The sequence below is a fragment of the Drosophila grimshawi genome, unplaced genomic scaffold, assembly GCF_018153295.1.
Source record: "Drosophila grimshawi isolate 15287-2541.00 unplaced genomic scaffold, ASM1815329v1 contig_1377, whole genome shotgun sequence".
NCBI lineage: Eukaryota > Metazoa > Arthropoda > Insecta > Diptera > Drosophilidae > Drosophila > Drosophila grimshawi.
The window spans coordinates 12,896,712-12,915,994 of NW_025062900.1; the positions used below are offsets into that span (position 1 = coordinate 12,896,712).

The 19,283-nt window shown below is 39.1% G+C and overlaps 3 protein-coding genes across 4 annotated transcripts in view; 1 reads left to right on the forward strand and 2 right to left on the reverse strand.

Annotated features, from left to right (window-relative positions):
* LOC6562450 (angiotensin-converting enzyme) overlaps positions 1-14,366 on the reverse strand; it is a 49,114-nt gene extending 34,748 nt beyond the window's left edge. The window contains exons 1-7 of the mRNA XM_001988328.3: positions 13,861-14,366; positions 13,273-13,797; positions 12,244-12,402; positions 11,947-12,187; positions 11,166-11,890; positions 11,003-11,106; positions 10,846-10,944 (exon numbers count right to left, since the gene is read on the reverse strand). Coding sequence (XP_001988364.1) covers positions 10,846-10,944; positions 11,003-11,106; positions 11,166-11,890; positions 11,947-12,187; positions 12,244-12,402; positions 13,273-13,797; positions 13,861-14,103 — 2,096 coding nt within the window. The 5' untranslated portion in view covers positions 14,104-14,366. The remainder of the gene's footprint in view (positions 1-10,845; positions 10,945-11,002; positions 11,107-11,165; positions 11,891-11,946; positions 12,188-12,243; positions 12,403-13,272; positions 13,798-13,860) is intronic.
* On the forward strand, positions 4,719-6,375 carry LOC6562451 (skin secretory protein xP2). 2 transcript variants are annotated; one of them, XM_043214719.1, is made up of 4 exons: positions 4,719-4,853; positions 5,069-5,548; positions 5,617-6,225; positions 6,316-6,375. In XM_043214719.1, exons 1-4 carry the CDS (start codon positions 4,842-4,844, stop codon positions 6,319-6,321), a joined length of 1,107 nt encoding a protein of 368 aa, XP_043070654.1. In that variant the 5' UTR covers positions 4,719-4,841; the 3' UTR covers positions 6,322-6,375. The 2 variants fall into 2 exon arrangements, with proteins under 2 accessions (XP_043070654.1, XP_032592428.1); XM_032736537.2 differs by lacking the exon at positions 6,316-6,375 and having other exon boundaries at positions 5,617-6,276.
* A 2,419-nt stretch (positions 14,367-16,785) lies between the features above and the next one.
* On the reverse strand, positions 16,786-19,277 carry LOC6562612 (angiotensin-converting enzyme). The gene is made up of 4 exons (XM_001988327.2): positions 19,251-19,277; positions 18,052-18,998; positions 17,158-17,718; positions 16,786-17,092 (listed from the first exon to the last, which is right to left on the reverse strand). The coding sequence occupies exons 1-4, from the start codon at positions 19,275-19,277 to the stop codon at positions 16,786-16,788; spliced, it is 1,842 nt and encodes a 613-aa protein (XP_001988363.2).
* Positions 19,278-19,283: the final 6 nt, after the last annotated feature.

Genomic DNA, 19,283 nt, shown 5'->3' on the forward strand with positions numbered 1-19,283 from the left:
ATTATTATATATATTTATATGTATATTTATATTAAAAAATTAAAAAAAATGCCAAAATATATAAATAAATATAAATTTGTGAGTTGAATTTAAACAAGTCATTTCTGGTTTATTTTCCAAAACAGTTCTTTACTAACATATACATTTCTAGATTTTATTATTTATCTATGCAAGATTCAACAGATATTGCTTATTTTGTTTTTATCCTTTACTCATATACCTTAACCAGTGAATAATATTATTTAGATTTGCATGCTTCCTTTACTTATTTTGAACAGGCTTCATTTAACTTTTCAAGCCGCCCTCGCTTCTGCAAAACCCAAAGCAACTTCATCTACGCCTCAGTGCGGCCAAAAGCGGCAGCCAAAAAATAAAGAAACAACAAGAAACAAGACCGAACACAAAGGCTACCAAATAAATTTACAAAATATGCAGCTAGAGTCGACTTCACAGCATAATATTTATTCAATTTACGCAATTTACATTAAAAGCAATAACAGCAACAGAAACATTGCTTGGCATTTGATTGCCAACAGTGTTTTTTGGTATTGTTGTAATTATGCACTCAAAAGAAAAAACCCCAAAAAGGCACTACAAACAACTACAAAAAACTTAAGCCCAAGTCCATGATGATTTGATAGCAAAAGTTCAGCAAATGAACAAAAGGAAAACAAACAAAATGAGGACAACGCGATTTAAAGTTTGGTAAATAAATCTTCTAGTTTTTATGCAAATTACATGACGAGTAAGTCAATGGGTCAAGACACGCCCCCGGCAACCCGGAAAGCTGCAGCACTCCTCCTTGCCCGCTGCCACAGTAACAACTGCCGCACAGCTGCAGCTCGATTTCCAGAGGCGGAATTACTTATTATGATAATAAATTGATTTTGACTGGTTTTTCTGGCTCTTTTAAAACATTTTTTGTTTTTGCCATGGGTTGGTGTAAAATTTGCATAGATCAACAGTTGGCCTGCGACTGGCTATTAGATTAGGCCAATGGCCGAAAGCCGACAGTCGACAGTCGACACTTCCTGGCAGTTGAAGAGATATGTTAGGCAAAGCCATAACTTGATTAAATGCAGTTCCCTCCCGTCGCTCCTTGCCGCATTGGCTGATCAATTGGGCGCAGCAATCAACGGCGCGTGACACTTTGGCCATGTTAACAACAAATAAATGCACAATAACAACGACTCAATCATAAAAATTAAAAGACGCGCTGTAAGAGTTCAAATGCTTTTGCCATTGACCTCTTTTCGCTAACGATCAGAGAAGAGAAGTGTTCGGCGGGGCGATTCAATTGCCGTGATTATCACTTTCAAATCAAATCAACGGCTTTTTCGTACGTCAATGTCATGAAAAGGCAGCTGATTGAAAGGGCGAAGATTGCAGTTTACATACAAAATACAATTTACCTGCGCAACTCATTTTACTGACAGGTCTTTCTAAAGTCATTAATTTAAAATGCAAACCATATTTTGTGTGGAGCATCGCATCAATCAGTTAAATAGTTTGTTTAATTGGAAATTCAACAACTTTAAAATTGTCAGACAAACCTTAGACATACATTTATTCGAAATATATGTTCTCATCTGACATATCGGTCAATATAACATATGCCTTGGGTTCAAATATCTCATGAATTTTTCAATATTTCACAAATGTTATAACACCATTTTTGTCGCATTTTCTCTAATTGTTTTGGAGATCCATCAGTTCTTATAGATCAGCAAATAAATCAAATATTTTTAAAAAATCTGCAACTAAAGTTACGCAATGTTATTATTATTTTGAGACATATTTTGACTACTTACTTTATATGTAAAAGTAATTTATTTGAATACCAGTGACTTGGCAAAAAAGAGGGCCTCAAATTTACCAAGCTCAACTGACAGGGTACAGTAAGAGTTACTTGGCCACTTTGTCAGTCAGTGAGATTTTTAAACAGCGGCAACTGCCTTCGATCGACCTTGACCAGCAATGCAATGAACCCTCCATTAAAAAATCGTTGAAACTACCGAAACTTAAACCGTTACCAGCCTGGGTAGATAACAAAAAAAATATGAAGAGATAATGTCACATAAAATGTCATAACTGTCTGTTTGAATTTCGGCTTTAGCCTCGTCAGGCCCCATTTGCCAGATTATCTGCCAAACAATTGGAACGAAATGGAAGTGGAATGTAAAATCACGTCCATAGCTCAACCACAATAAACTGTTTCACAAATCACAAAAAGCGGCTGCTAACAAATGCAAATGCGAATTGAAGACGCCTCCAAAAGATGATTAATCGACAGCTGCTTCAGAGTTGGCACTTTTGTTGACATCGCAACTGATTAACTATACAAACTTATACAAACCAAACCAAATTTATGTAAAGCTACATCTAACAAAAATCTATATAATAATATAGATATAAGACAAGGTCAGGTCACCTGACGCTTTCAAAAATGAAAAACCTAAAATCAATGTTTACATTATTAAAATATATATATATATATAAATATATTTATATATATATATTTATACATATATATCTACTCGTGGTCTTTAATTAATTCAAGGAAGTGTGTAATTGTTGCTGTTGGATTTAAGACAATGGCGCTTATGAGCACTCGCAGCTATCTATCAAAAGCAAACAAACAAACAAACAGACAAACCATACAAACCGTTGGCGCCCCCATGCAAACTTATGACATAAGCAGCTGGAACGTCTAATGCCAGCCTCCTGTTATTGCCTTTCTTTCACACTTGCTCTCACTCTCACTCACTCACTCTCACTCTCGCTGTTGCAGTTGCAGTTGCAAGCAAATCGAACAATATGTGGTCAAGACATGCAAGCAATGCGAATGAAACTAAATCGAAAGTTGCATGCAACAGAGCAACAGTAACAACAAAAAACTACAGAGCCGATCGTAACAGCTGTGCCAGTCTCTCATTTTCTCAGCTTTTCAGTCTCTCAGCCATACATACATACATACATGCCATATGTGAGACCCATTGACATAATAACGAGGAAGGTAACCAAAGTAAGACTTGACTTCTGCTTCTTCAATTACAACGACCCACGACCAACTGAAATTGAAACGTATTGCCGCACTGCCCCCAAAAAACTTGTTGGCAGCGGTTTAGGTTACGGTTGCCGACCGCACCACCGAGGCATATATGTGGCACAATGACACAACTCTCAGCCAAAATGACCGAATGACACACTCCCTTTGTTGACAAACGCTTCCCCACTTTTTCTTCCCAGCTGACCACCAACGGCTCGCCCAGCGCTCAGCCAGCTCGTGTTTTGGGTGCTCTTAACTTGTTTGGGTCTGGTCAAGTGAATGTACGAAAAGTAAAGGTACTGCAATTGGCATAGCAATTGGAATTGGAATTGGTCTTTGTGCTCAGATGACCGGTGACAGGTTGCATCGTGAGCTAACCAAAAATTTGTAATTTAAGGAGTGGAGATTCACGAAAGAGAAAATTTAACATTTGATCCAATGGAAAATACTTTGAAAAGTTGATCTGCTCAATAGATGATAATAGGAAATTTTGAGAACTGACTCAGGAAACTTGCAACTCTGTGTTAACTTTTATAAATATTGAAAAACAATAAAAATTGAGCATTGATTAAAAGTAGCTAGTAGTTGTTCTAGCGAAAATATTTAAATATAAAGTAATAAGATTTTTCAATGCATACATATACATTTGTATTTCTTACTCATTACATAAGCGTTATTATCTAAAGTAAATATAGAAAATATAATAACAAATTGCTTTTAGCTTAAACATAAGATATTTCCTGACCTATTAAGAAAATTACCAAAAATATAAGCGGGTCACCTATTAGCCTATTACAGCTGGAAGTAAAGACACATATATTAAATTTTAAATTTATCTGAGTTGTGTCAACATTTTTGAAATACTAACCAATATCTTAGTACTATGCAAATATGTACAATTAACACAAATTTTAAAAATGATTTTGAAGTGTTGTGAATGCGTCGCATCTGATGCATTAAGTATTATTCAATTATAAAAAAAAATTGTTGTTTATTATTATTAATGATGTTGTTGTTGTTAATGCTGCGAGTCAATGCTCGTAAAAAGCTTGAGAAACCACCACTGCAACAACAACAACAACGACAGCTGCAACAACAAACGGCAGTTGTCGGTAGTCGAATTAGGCAGCAAAATGGCACGCATCCATAGAGATACCATTCCCTCCCCCTCCACTCCTCAGGCAGTCCCTCTGCCTGAACAACTATGATTGCAATTGCTGCATTTGGCGTCGCTTGCCACTTCGCTGCATTGAGTTCGCGCCTCCGAAATCCCAGCAAGCAGCCAAGCAACTAAGCCCGACAACGCGACTAGCCACGAACAACCATTCACCATTCGCCGTATGTGTTTTTGTTTAAGCTAGTGCGATTATGATTATACTCTGCTATATACAATTGCTGTTGCTGTTGTTGTTGATGTTGCTGTTGCTGTTGTCGTTGTGGCTGGTCGTCGGGCTTGTTTGATTCGTCGAATCCAACGAAGTCGCCGTCGTCGTCGTCGTCAGCGTTGTCGACATTGTTGTTGCTCAGTAATTCGCTTGTGTCTTGGGTGTAAGTTAGAGTATAAAAGTTGGAGCAGGCGCTGCAGAAGGCATCATTAAACCGTTAACCATCGAACAGTGTGGAGTGGCACAGCACGTGTGTAGAGAGTTTGGTTAAGATCGTCTGCTCCCCTTTTCAAAAAATAAAAAGAAACCTCTTTAAAAGACCTATATCGATCGTGCGGCATAACATAAAAGCGGGACATAGTTCGACCGATACCTAACCATCCACAAGGATATTTTACGCCAGCAACATGAAGTTGATGGTATGTATTAAGGATCTTCTAGTGCAGTGTTGTGAAGTGTACACAAAAACTTGAAAGCTTAATAACAGCAATTCAAAAGTGAAAGAATTTACTGCAAAAGGAACTTAAGAAAATTCAAACTGATCGAATTCCCAAGAATGACATCCTAAAACTGAACTATTAAGAATACGGCCCTGACTTCATTTCCACCACTTTACACATTTTACTTTTTGCAGCGTACAGCGACATCGGTCGCGCTGGTGCTGCTGCTGGCCACAAGCTATGCACAGGCTGGTGGCGATGAAAAGGTGGAGGCTGCCGAGAAGACAGCAATTGAGCCGACGGAGAAGAAGGCTGTGGAGACAGCTGCTGCTGCCGAAGACACCACAAAATCAAAGCGTGGCTTGCATCACTATGAGGATTACCATCACCATCATGTGCCACACTATCCCGTCCATGAGGAGAAGACACTGACGGTCATCAAGAAAGTGCCAGTGCCAGTGCCCATTGAGAAAATTGTCCATGTGCCCGTTGAGAAGCACATTCATGTGCCCGTGAAAGTCAAGGTGCTAAAGCCCTATCCAGTTGTCAAGCATGTGCCCTATGAGGTAAAGGAGATCATCAAGGTGCCCTATGAAGTGCCACAGCCATATCCCGTCGAAAAGAAGATTCCCTATGCTGTTCATGTGCCCTATGATCGCCCAGTGCCCGTCAAGGTATAGATTCTAGCTGCTTCATTGCGACTCCTTGGATAACCCCTTGTTAACCACCACCAACACTTTAGGTACATGTGCCCGCACCCTATCCCGTTGAGAAGAAAGTCCATGTGCCCGTCAAGGTTCATGTGCCCGCACCCTATCCCGTCGAGAAAATTGTCCACTACAAGGTAGAGAAGCACGTGCATGTCGACAAGCCCTATCCCGTTGAGAAGGTTGTGCACTACCCAGTCAAGGTGCCCGTCGAGAAGCCAGTTCCCCACTATGTGGACAAGCCAGTGCCCCACTATGTTGACAAGCCAGTGCCAGTGCCCGTAATCAAGAAGGTGCCCGTGCCCGTTCATGTGCCTTATGATCGTCCAGTGCCCGTCCATGTGGAGAAGCCAGTGCCGTATGAGGTGAAAATCCATGTGCCTGCCCCATACCCAGTGATCAAGGAAGTGCCCGTTAAGCATGAGAAACAAGTGCCGTACCCAGTGAAGATCCCAGTGGAGAAGCCCGTCCATGTCCACATTGAGAAGCATGTTCCCGAGTATCATGAGAAGCACGTCAGCTACAAGGAGCCAGAGTTTGTCCACAAACACATCGAGGAGGAGCATCATCATCATCATGAGCCCATCCATCATCATTCATCGTATTCGGCACCCATTGAGGAGCATCATGAACATGAGCATGAGGTGCAGCATGATTTTAACTATCATGATTACCATTCATACCACGGTTACTAAATTGGTGAAATGAATTTCTTTCTCACTCTTTCTTTGCAGCATTGATAAAATCGGTTATGAACGGTAACGGTTATGAGTGGATAAATAGCTAAACATAACAATATTACAACCATCACAAAAAAAAACAAAAAAAATATAACAAAAAATAACAAAAATAACATCACTTAGAAACATTGCAATTCCAAAACATTTCCATATCATTACCAATTACCTAACATTCCAATTACACTTTGCTATATCGAACGTGATAACGATAGAGATTCTGATATCAATTTATAATGTGACAATACGAACTTACTTAGTTTTTACACACAACGAACTCTCTTTTAGCTTAAGCCATACAAGAAAACAAAAACAAAATAACAAAAAACAAGAAAACGTTGACGAAAATATCCCTTGAGAAATGTTATGAGAAATTATGAGACGATTAGACTAGACTTTAAGAACAAGATACAACACATTTGGGCTCACACAACAAGAACAAGACCCATGACAAGACCAACAATAACAAGAACAATAACAACAGTAATAGCAACAACACATACACAATATGAACACCTTCAGCAGGATCAATTTGGATGTGTTGTTGGACTTGAACTACTTGGCTCTCGCTCTTCCTGGGTACATTTGGCGTGGTTGGCTGCTGCTGTATTGTCCTCCAGCTGCGGCTACTCCTCCTTCTGCTCTGGTCCACCGACTTGTGCACCCGGTTCGGTTCGGTTCGGTTCAATATGTGTTTGAGATCTGATTTGCATTGTAAGCGTGTGATAAAGACTTCTGTTTAGTGTTTAAGTGTAGACTCTAAGGATAAGGAAGGCACTCCTGCCCCAGCAGTTGCCCATTTAAGTCAGTTTGTAAACGAACGTATTGTATTATTTTTGTAATAATTTTTGCTACCTAGTTTTTAATGCAACCATCTATATATAGTTTTGCTTATTGTAAAAAGCAGCTGAAACGGATTTATAAAAAGTACTTAATTTACCAAAAATATTTTTTGTCTCTGTAAAAAAAATACAAACAACAAAAACAAACAATGATAATGAAGCTGATGAATGTAAACAATAAAAATGAAAAAAAAAAAATCAAGTGATCAAAACTAAAACCATCAATTTTATTTTTATTTATTTGAACAACTCAAAAAAGATTTCGAATTATTTCCAATTGAAAATATCTACATATTTGGTCAATTTAAAATAATATAATTTCTTCTACATTTTTCAAACGCTTTTCAGCCTTTTATTTAGTCTTTCGATTGGAACACATTTGAAATATGTACAAATGTCAATAGATGGACAACTTTACAATAAAAGATCAAAAATAATATAGTTTAGCATTCACTTCCATTGAAACACAAGTTGCTGAATATTCAATTAATATTATGAATAGCTCAAATCTGTCCAAGTTAAACTGAATACTAAATAACTGCAAACTATTTTCTTTATCTGGAGAAAAAACTATTTAAAATTGTTCGCAAGTTCTTTTAAGAACTTGACTTCAAATTCTCCTATATATATATATTTTCTCTGAACCACTTTAAAGTATATTTCCTCATTTTCAGCAAGCTCCTTTCAATATTAGCATTTTCTTGCACAAGTGGCAAAAATTAAAGTCATAACTCAACCCAACCCAGTTTAAGTTACTTTCCCACCACGTCTCACTCTGCCAGTGTCTGCAAGTCAGCAGAGACAGAGCATGCTCAAGCTGAACTCCAATCAAGTCATTTCGTATAGACCATAAACGGCTTATCTAATTTTCAAATGAGGTAAACATTGCCTCTCATTCATAATTGCATATGCAAAGTGTCTCTCGCCCACTGAGAGAGGCTTGGACGCAGGCAACATGTTTATTACATTTGCCACACTATGTTTTTATTATTACGCTTTTCATGCCACAACCGCAACAGCAACAACAAAGACAACTTGCTGACGGCAGTCGCGTCTATTTCCTAGCGTTTATTTTGTGGTCTGGCATTACTTTTTATTAGCACCGCCGATTAGTGTGTGGTTCGTGTGGTTTCTGTGGTTATACCCTATGCACACAGCATATCCAACAAAGAGTATTATAAAGATTTATATATAAACCAAAAATCATCGGGAGAGGAGGAATTAAAATGACAGGATGTCTCAATTCTTCAAGAGATCAAGTTTATTTAAAATTTCTTCTCCACTAATCTGCAAATCGATACATGTCGATTCTAAGAAATTCATAATAAATTCTTAACGAACTGTTTTAAAAAGAAAACGTATTGAAAGTTTTTTATTATAAATTACAGGGAAGATATAATACAATAATATATAAGTTTTATATAAAAGAAAATATATATAGTAATATAAATTATATTGTCATTTATATAAGCAAAATGGACTGCATATGAATTATTTGACAAGTAATTATAGAGTATTTCCCAGTCCAGCAATTGATTGATATTCAAACTTATGGCTGCCTACGCCAACGGCTTGTCGGAGTCGACGGGGAGTATTAAGATTAGGTTTCAATTTGCATTTCGGCTTCATTGAAGCCATGCTGCAATTTCAGTCCGTTAAGTGGGGCATAGATTTATCACGTTTTCCTTAGTCGGTTTGTAGGACATGTGCTCCTAACCGATATTTGAGACAAAAGCTAAAACACAACCACATGCGCCGAGTGTTGTGAAACGAACTGAAAAGTGTTCAGAGCACTGACTCTGTGACTATGGCTCTAACTTTGTTTTATTACCATATCTAGGCTAACTTACTCTCTTGGTGGCTAACCGATTTCTGGTAGCTGTTGTTTATGTAACTGTAACTGTAACTGTAACTGTAGCATTTGCAGTTTATGGATTATGCAATAAATAATCAACACACAATGGCCTATCCAAAGCGACTGAATAGAATGGCCAGCTATAAAATCAGACTAATGGGTTTTTTTCCAGTAAGCTGCAATTAAAGTGAGGTCCATAAAAAATGAAAACATACCTGTTTTGGGTTGATAACATAGGTTTGCAAACATTCAATTATCTCCAAGTTACTAACTTTATATTAATGACTATCTAAAATATATGTTTATATGTACCTATTTTGGAATATGCACTACACCTTGAAAGAACCTCAACGTTGTCAAAACAAACCGCAAACTATGGTTGTTAGCCAAAAAAAAAACCAATCTTATGTAACATGCTGCCGCTATTGTGGTTTGTGATAATTTTGAGCGCCTTGTCTTACATTTAAATGGGCGTACAATAAAAGACCAAAGATAATACAATAGGCAGCACAAAACAATGGGCGATCGGCATGGTCAGCTCTAATGGGGCAGTCATTGACACCAAAAATTTTCTTGGACGGTGGTGTTGGTGGTGCCATCCATTGCACCACATGGCGTTGCTTTTGAGACGCGTCAAAATTTGCATTTGCATTAGCCGGAAAAATGCGTTTTTTTTTATTGTTGTTTTGATTGGTTTAATGGGTCAGTTAGCCAGACAAACGGCCTGCATACACATATCTACATACATATATCCATATATATTCATACAACTGTTCATGTGTTTTGTATGTGTGGTTTGATATGTGGTTTTTCGTAACAGTTTCTATATGGGATTATTTAAATGATGTCAGAGCCAAAGCCAAAGCAGCGACGAGCCGGTCTCCAGCTTTGGCAGCAGCCAAGTGGAAAGTGAATGCGGGAAATATCGTCGACATGCGAGTTTTTCTTTCTCGCACACACACACACGCACACACACACACACATGAGCACATGCAATGTGTGCAAATGTGTAGCGGTCTACTGGATTGGTCATTATGTGCAGTCAGTGGGCCAAATTTGTGGCCAGTTGGCGGATTGCTTCGGTTTCTTAGCGAACCGAATATTGCGACTCGTAATCGCCGTCAATTTGACGGGAAATATTCGATATTTATGTGTGTGAGTGTGTGTGTACTTGTTTATAAATTTTAATCGAAATGAGTTAAATTAATAACATACTTTTGTTTGTTTTGTTTTTAATTGCTGCATATGCGTTATGTGGCAAATTAGATAAGAGAAACATTTTGTGCGGTAATACAACATGCAGTCAATAAGACGCTGGCAAATAAAGAAATAAATGCGTTATCAACAAACTGCATTTTCAGGAAGAAAATTATATAAGAGAAATCTTTAAGTGATATATTCCAACATGAGACAAGCATCGGAAAACTAACAAAATATTTTATGATGGAATATATTTGAAATATATTAGAGATCAGCTTTGACAGAATCAGAGTTATGCCAACAATAAATTAATTTAAATATATATTTATGAATTATTCTTAAAATAATATTCCAAGCCTTTGTGTTCTTACTTTCATCAATGAATGAAGTAGAGACGGAATGTAAGGAACGTAATGTGAACTCACACATTTTAAATATAATACTTGAATTGATTTAAAGAGAGATAATTATGAACTTTACGCAATAATATTTTTCATATTACTTTGAAAGATTGTAATGATAGTTTTAATAAATCAGGCCAACCTCATGCTGGTTATTCAAACAGCAGCAATATTCAACATTTTATCCATCTCACAATGTTCACAATAGTAAAAGAAAAACTGTACTCACTTAACATAGGGTATATTTGCGGGTATATGATATTTAGCGCCCAAATCAAAGTCCTTCTCAGAGCGTAGAACTGGAGGCTTAATTCCCGAATACCTCTCACTGCAAACAAGCGCCAAATGCTTAAGTAGTTCAAAATCAAAGTAAAGCCCATGCTTACCGCAAATTCCAATAATGACAGTTCATAATTCGCTTATTCACATTGCCACTGAAGACGTCGTAGCGCCAGTTGTCCAAAGCCAAGGCGAAGGGCAGAAAAGCAACCTATTCCGCAGTATATTGATTATTCATGCACCTATTATTCATAAGTCATAGTCATTCACCTTATCAATGGCCATGGTGAACAAATAGTTGATATCATAGCTGGACTCATCCAGTGATCTCTGAAGCAGGCCCAAAGTTTGCAAATGCTTTGGCGTGGATACAGATAGACCGATGGCATCGCCCACAGCCTGATGGAAGGCGGGATTGGCACCGTTGCGAAAGATCTTCGGGTGGTGACGATACTGCAGGAAGTACTGAATATGCGCCATTTCATGATGAACGCTAATCAGACTGCGCTGATTGATGTCAGTGCAGATCTTCACACGGAAATCGTGACGATTGCAAAAGTCCCAGGCGGAGGGTTCGCAGAGCACTCGCCTGTCCAACGGCTGCTCGAATACGGAATTCCTATAGAAATCCGGACCCACAGCCGACATATTGATGGAGGTAAAGAACTCCTCGGCCAGTTGGAACATTAGCAGCGGCGTATATCCCTGCTCCACCATGCGAGGCGTCACATCGATGAGCTTACGACCCGGATAGGGTATAAGTATGTCCAACACATTCGACCAGGACTGTCCGTACATGTTGCCCAATATGTGTGAAGGTATCGGCGCAATCCGGTTAATCCGATCAGGTCCATAGTAGTCCCTTAGCTTGCGACGCACATAGGAATGCAGACCTTCGTAGAGCGGACGTATCTGCTCCCAAACGTTATCCATATCCTGCCGAAAGTTGCCAGATTCGTAGGCCAAATACCAGTACTCCCCGCCATTGGTCACATCTGCAAAATAATTTATATTACCATATAGAAAAACTAAAAATATAAAGTTGACTTACTGTTTACAGAGGCCACATCCTGCATCACATCAATCAACTGTTCATAGTTATCCCGCATGCCTCGCCCCGCCTTGCGATGATACTCTACCCAGGTATGCTGCAGTTCATCCCAGTCTCTGCTCTTGGCCATAATGTCCTTGAGGTGAGGTATATAGTGCAGGTCACATTGAAAAGGCTGCTGGTAGGCGCAGATGCTGGCATCGTTGTACAGGAAAAGCATTTCGTTCAACAGGCGATTGTACTGTTCGACGAAGTTATTCAAATTAGAGTTCTTGAGTTGATACTGAATAAACTTACCCTGTCCAAGACATCGATGGGCAGCGCATTGGGCCCAGCTTCAGATTGTAGCATTAACTGTCTATAGAGACGACGATCGAATATGAGATCCTTGTTAATACGCTTCGACTGCTGAGCTGTTATGCGCTGATACTCCACATAGCGCTGTTGGGCATTCAGCTATAAGGGGATTATAACATAATTAATATATAAATGTTGGGCTAACTACGGATAAAATATGTTGAGAAGATAATCTATTGGGGTCTGCATATGTCAACTCTTCTTTATCTATCCAATTTGTATATATATAGTGTCAACACGTGTAAATGGCTTCTTTTCTTTCTTTCTTTTGGGTTTAACTTGATTTAAAATGTTGAAATATTTCTTAGTTCTAATTGTGCAAAACGTATTTGTTGAAATAAAACTTGTATATGACTTGCTTGAGCTGAATTCTGAATTGAATATTACTTTTTAAAATAATGAGCTTAAGCAATTAAATAGCTAAAGCGCATCCACTTTTTGTATACTGAAAAAAATATAAATTTTTGTTTTACTCAAAAATGAAAGTTATAAATTAGTTTTCCATCAGTGGTTTTTATTACTGTGTATTCAGTTTAGTGCAATGGATACGTTCATGCAAAATATAGTCTTTTTCTAAATAAAATCCATATTTCTTTGTTTCCAATATTTGATGTTGGATAAAGTTTGCCCAACAGCGTGGCTCAAAACTCTCAGAGTGCAACACTTTGACATTGGCATGTCTGCCTGAGAACTCCACCAGGCAAGCGACCTTGGCAGCAAGAGTATGTTTGTGTGTGTTGCAAACGCTGTGTCTATTTGTCATGCCAAGAAAATTGCCAAGAAAAAACTTGCATACGCGTCAATCTGAGGCTGATGAGAATACTCCAAACACACATAGATACACTTAGACACCCACACAGATATCGCGTGCCGCTCCAGCACAATTGCAATCCAATTACAATTACAAATTCAAGGGTATTCACTAAATGTGTGTGTATATAGTATAGTCTAGTATAACTAACTACTTACCGCTTCCGTCTGTGTAAAATCGTTCACGTTCGTCTCGAAGTTCCACTGAGCCGCCACATTTGCGGTGCACTCGAGCGAACCCTTCTGATCCGTTTCGACCAGCAGATTGCGCAGCTTCTCTAGCTCCTGCTGATAGCGACGATCCTGTTGAAAACGCTGCCGGTCCACATACGCCTGATTTAGATTGAATCTATCCTGATTGGATAGATAGGGATTCTCGAAACGATTCCGATTATTGTTCAATCCCACAAATTCCACATTCGGATTGTTATTGTAGTTATACTGCGCATTGGGATTTTCATCCGCATAGGGTCGATTGTTGGGCTGATCGTTAAAGTTGCCATAGTTGCGATCGGTGCTGGTCGAAGTGGGTCCATAGTTGTGATTCGCATACCGATTATCTGGACCACGATCGCGATTCACATCCCCGCTGAAGGGTGAATCATCGGTACGCTCAGTGAAATTCAATCGCGGCGTTGGATAGGCGTAACCCAATCGCATGCGTTCGTCATAGGTCTGACCGTACTGCAAATGAGAGATCATTAGATGCTGCCTCACAATTCAGTTGCCACTTTAGATAACACACACCCTAAAGTCATCAAAGCCATCATCGCTACTGCCACTTCCACTTCTACCCCCATCACCCGAATAGGGTGGTCCATAACGCTGGCTACGATCGCGATCGGCCTTCAGCTGGGAGGGGGTTGTTGCCACATTGGGCGTGTAGCCATTGTAGAATATCTCCGGCTGTGGTGTGGGCAAATTGAGTTGGGGATTAGCATAGACCAGACCCCATATGGTAGTGTATATGATAATAAGACAATGCCACATATTCGTTTATATCATGCAATGAGATCTATATATTTAACTCTCAAGGTCACACGTAATTAACAAATTTAATTATGGTTTTATGGCATTAACTTTAATGTTGAGCACACGATCTAATAACGCAAGACTAACATAAGAAAACTGTGAGGGTTTTTAACTGATCACGCGAAGAATGTTATGGAAAGCACAGTATTTGAAGATCTTCAATATGTTTACTGATTTAGGCGACAACTGCACTTCATAAAAACCAATTATAATCCACAAAATTGGTTTAGATATTTGGTTTAGATCACATGCAGGGAAAAACGATACTTGAAAGCATATATATTTTTAAAGGCCCTTCAATTCAAATTCAAGTCGTTTTTTAAAGTAGAATTTTTTAATTCTCTCTGAAATTTGTAATATTCAGAGATTATGATATAGGGTATGCACTTCCGATCGTTTCTTATTGATTTAAGTAACACATTTTTTAGTTATTCCCACACTTTCGGATCACTTTCCGTTTCGAAATTTTGAAGAGCTCGTACACCCACGTAACGTCACGTAACACGTCTAAAACTCTACTGAGTTGAGTGTAAGAATTTTTTTTCGAAATTACTTTGTGACTTTTTTTTGTTTTTGTTTGTGACTCGAAAATGAATTCAAATTTCAACGACGAGTCGCAGTTGCAGTCAGCGTCGCTGTCGCAGTCGCAGTCGCAGTCGATGAAACGCCCGATGTTTCTATATGTTGTGTGAGATAATCGCAATTAGCACTGAGACTAACTGAGCGTTGACGTCGCTGTTAACGACAACAACAACAATAATAAAAATCAGCTATAAGCTTGGGAACAACAATGGGGCAAGTGTGTCCATGTGTGTGTGTGTTTTGCATGCAGGCAATTATAAGGGAGGGTGAGGGCTCACTTACGACGAACATGCATACATACATATGTCTACGAGCACTAATCAGTCAAGAAAAAGCTTTAACCGCATAATTACAATGACTGTGAGAAAGTCGCCGACAAAACCCCGAGTGAATACTTAGGTTATAAAATGAATGAGTCGCCGGCTCTGAGTGTGATTTGCTTGTGTCGTATAACACACAATATTAAATATATACTGCCCATAAAACTAAATATTATGTTAAGAGATGCTTGGAAATAGAGAATAAACATTTTAATTCCAGCAGGATGGCTTAATTGCATTACTTTTGCAAGTATCGATACCTGCAATGTAAATGAAATGATTTAATGTTAGCCTACTGTTTACAGATTCATGCTTAGCATTCTTCTTCTGTTGCAAACAATTTCACTTGTTTCGCCATCCGTAACAGTCGGGCGCTTAACATAACATTAAAATAATGTAAACGTAAACGTAAAATAACGTAAAACAAAAACATTAAATCAAATGTTTTAAAATTACTAATAACTTTGCGGTCACAGCGGTTGCTGTCGCTGCCGCTGTCGTCGTCGGCGTCGGCGTTTAATTGCGATGCAAAACATTCGCGTAGCAGCCGCCTGTGGAATGTTTGTTGTTGTCACTATTGACCTAGCCGCATGTGAAAATAAGGTTTTGACTCATGCACAGCGAGAGAGCAAAAGTGTTTGGGGGTGTAATTAATGAATGCATTGCACAGATCGCCAGAAAAGATATGCGACAAAGAGAGTACTATCTGTAAGATGCCAACTAGAGGAGGGGCGCATGAGTAACTGACTTGCCAGACTGATTGATGCTTTAATTGCGACCCACTGGCATACAAAACACAGGTAAGCTGTTGATATCTCTATGAATCATGGTGTAATTAGTTCGGGATTGGGTTCTGCGACTCAAGTAGCCGTCTCGGAAATGAGCTCATAAATAAGTGCGGTTTGCACCTGGAGCAGTGCCACAACTTTATATATTTTGGATTGCTGAAAGTCAAGGTTAAATACTATCTTGTTTAAGTTTAAGTACTCTTTTCTACACATACATATATATTATATAAGTTCTAGTATCGGACAGACAACTCACTGCGAGCGTGGGAAACCAATCAATGTTATCTGACTGTAACTAACTGAACTATGCATATGAATAAATAATCTTAAGGTGCATTTTTATTTCAACTATATGTTTACTTTATTCTAATTAAGTGTTAGCTTTTCCATAATTATAGTCTCGCACTAATGGTTTTTTTTTTATTTTTTAGTTTTATTTTAGAATCTTTCCGGTAATTCACTCAGTCAGTTCTAGCACAAAATGTACGCTGCGCTTTATGCACAAATTAATTGTTTTTTAGTTAATTGTAAATTTATTTTTAAGTTACTTTCAAGTTAGTTAAGCTGAAGTTGAATGTTCACATGTGAAGCAGGCAGCTTAAAACCGACTAGAGGAAATAACAACTGATACGGAAAAAGAACTAATTTATTTAAAATGGTAATAAAAAATGCGAGTTTTAGGAATATTTGGGATAAGTCTGACATTTCTGAGCTAGCTTAGTAGAAATATATATATATATATGTATTTTATTCTGCTTTTTACGGCCTTTATAAGTTACATTTTTAGAAACACAGTTTAATACTTTATAATAACAAATGCTATTACATTGTATCTACAGGTTTTTATAGTATCATTCCAAATCCAAAATCGTCAATGTTTTTATTGCATACTTTTGTGTGTTAAGCAAATTATAGATTTTATATAGTATACACTTAGGCATAAGGCAAATCTAAAGCCAACCCACTTCCAAACCATTCACTCTATTTTGCAGCGTCAACCAATCCTGTAGAGGTTTAAAATAGATCAAAAGTCCATCTAGACTAAGTTCCTCCCTGCCCAGCAGTTGCCTCAACAGCTCTTTATAGTGTACCGATGAACCCAAAGCCATGATGCGACGCAGACTATCTCCAATCTGAGGCTGATCAGAAAGATCACACAGATCCAAGGGCTTGTCCAAAGAGTCCGCCACAAACTGACCCGAGCTGTTGCAGAAGTGCAAATAGAGCTGAAACTGCAGCACGATGCTTAGGAATTCACTGTGAAAATAAAAAGAAATTTTATCTGTATCAATAAACAAATAGTAAATTGAATATTCACTCACCTGGTATACTGATCATCCACCTCCATCAGAAGCTTTGCAGGCACATCAAAGTGCTCGTTGCTGCGTCTGCGTGGTGCAGTGGCTCCTGTGAACAGCTCCGTTAGCCGCCAGTAGGCTTCATTGTCGTCCGCTTGGATGTGTCCGCTAAGCACCTCCACACGATAGCGATCCAGGACATAGAAGACAGGCAACAAAAAGATCACACGCAATCCCTGCAGATACAATCGATTGAGGCGGGCTGGCAAACGACTCCATGCCGTGCCCTGGACAAGTCCCAGCTTGCGAAGGTAGCGGGGAGAGGCGGCGGCAAGTGCGAAACATTTGCCCAAAGCTTCCACAAAGTTGGGAAAGGGCTCCTCCCGCAGCAGCATCGGCTGCGCCGCGGCAGCTCGAAAATAATGCAGCTCAAACTGTGCCTCAAACATGCTGAATAAACGCTCCTCATCATTTAGCGGGCAGTAGCTAAAATTTGATGTGGAGAGCGTGTGGAATCGCCAGGCCTTGTGCCAGCACTGATCCTCGTTGTGAGTAGCCACAGGCTGAGCATAGGTCCAAATAGAACTAAGGAAGCAAAACTTTAACACCAGGAAATACTAAGACTTTTCTTCGAGTTACCGAAGATTGAATATCTCTGTAGACATTGAGCTGATCTATTACACAATCTCCCTTCTGATTCATATATCACAGATTGCCATACTCCTATTAGAGCTACACAATATATATGGTTTGGAATAGGGAAGGACCCAGTTCGCTTTATACGCTTTTGTCTCAATAATCAATATTTTTTCTCAATTATACGATTCACAGATAAATCATTTTCTTATGCACGAAAACTGAGAATTATATTTTCTGGAAATTCACTGTCGAAAGAGAGGATCACTGTTAGGCACTTACCTCTCCAATTGTGTTAGACCCAACCCTCGATAGTACTCGGCCACATTCCAGAATACTCGTTGCGTTGTGTTCAAGCTACGTCGACGCAGTGCCTCGGTAATATTCGGCAAACCATTCTCTGGTGAAGGTATATCCACAAACCAGGCGGCATTCGCACGCCTGAAGGCATTGCCCAGAAAGATCTCAGACAGTTGCTGTGGATAAGGACGACCATGCGGCACTTGCCGCTCTCCATGCATCTTTCGCAGCGAACCCCTCACATGGGCATGGAATTGCAGAAAGAGCGGCTGCAAGGAGGACATCAATTCATTTAGCAGACTCATCGCCTGCTTTGCACTCAGCTCCAGGTGGCGGAACCAATAATCCGCCGGTTGCTGGAATCCATTTAGCTTTGCGGTCTTCTTATAAAGCTGCATAAAGTTGACAAACTGCTGACGTGTGGGCAGACCCGTGCAACGCCGCCACTCCAGCCAATAGTATTCAATCTCCTCCAGATTTCGACTCTGCTGCACCACGCTCTGCACATCGGGAATGAGTTTAAGGGTGCAGTTGTATGGTTGCTTGTAGGCACAGAGTTTAACATTGTGATAATTCTCACTCATGTTAGCTGCCAGCTGGTAGACTTGAGCCACCTCATCAGCCGCAAGTGCCTCATAACCCGGCTGGGGCATTCTTTGCAGTTGACGTCGCTGCAATGCATCGCCCCAACCCAATCTCTTAAATTTTGCCACGCGGCTGCTAATGCTCTTCAGATAGCTCATTCGCTTCTCATTTGCTAGCTCAGCTTGGAGCAGTGCCATCAGATCATTGGGTCCATCAAGCTCATTTCGGAATAGTGCTAACTGCTCCTGATCGTACAAAGTGGACAATTGCTGATTCACATCGCTTAAGAACGCAGCCAAGCTCGAATCAGTCGTTGGATTAGCTTGGGATAAGGTCACGCAACTCTATATATATATATATATTTATACATATTTATTTAGTGAGAGAAGTAAAAATAAGTGAATTCTAAGAGTTGCGCATATATATAATTGATAAGCGTGACAGATAATGGCCACTAAACAAATTTGATTGCGGATGAAAGAAAGTGAAAAACAATTGTATTGAATTTTCAACTGTTGAATCATCAAACTACTTTTGCTTAATCTCTATCTGGACTTGCACACATCTAATCTGCCATAGCAACAACATTTACTTACAAAGATTAATACGCCTTTGATCATCATTGTCCC

What these genes read in the sequence shown, in the direction of transcription:
- LOC6562451 (XM_032736537.2), top strand. An exon ending in ATCGCCCAGTGCCCGTCAAG is followed by an intron (nt 5,549 to 5,616) that starts GTATAGATTCTA and finishes CCAACACTTTAG; the next exon opens with GTACATGTGCCCGCACCCTA.
- LOC6562612 (XM_001988327.2), bottom strand. Translation starts at nt 19,277, where the DNA reads ATGATGATCAAAGGCGTATTAATCTTT. An exon ending in GGTCTAACACAATTGGAGAG is followed by an intron (nt 17,719 to 18,051) that starts GTAAGTGCCTAA and finishes TTGCTTCCTTAG; the next exon opens with TTCTATTTGGACCTATGCTC. An exon ending in GTGGATGATCAGTATACCAG is followed by an intron (nt 17,093 to 17,157) that starts GTGAGTGAATAT and finishes TTATTTTCACAG; the next exon opens with TGAATTCCTAAGCATCGTGC.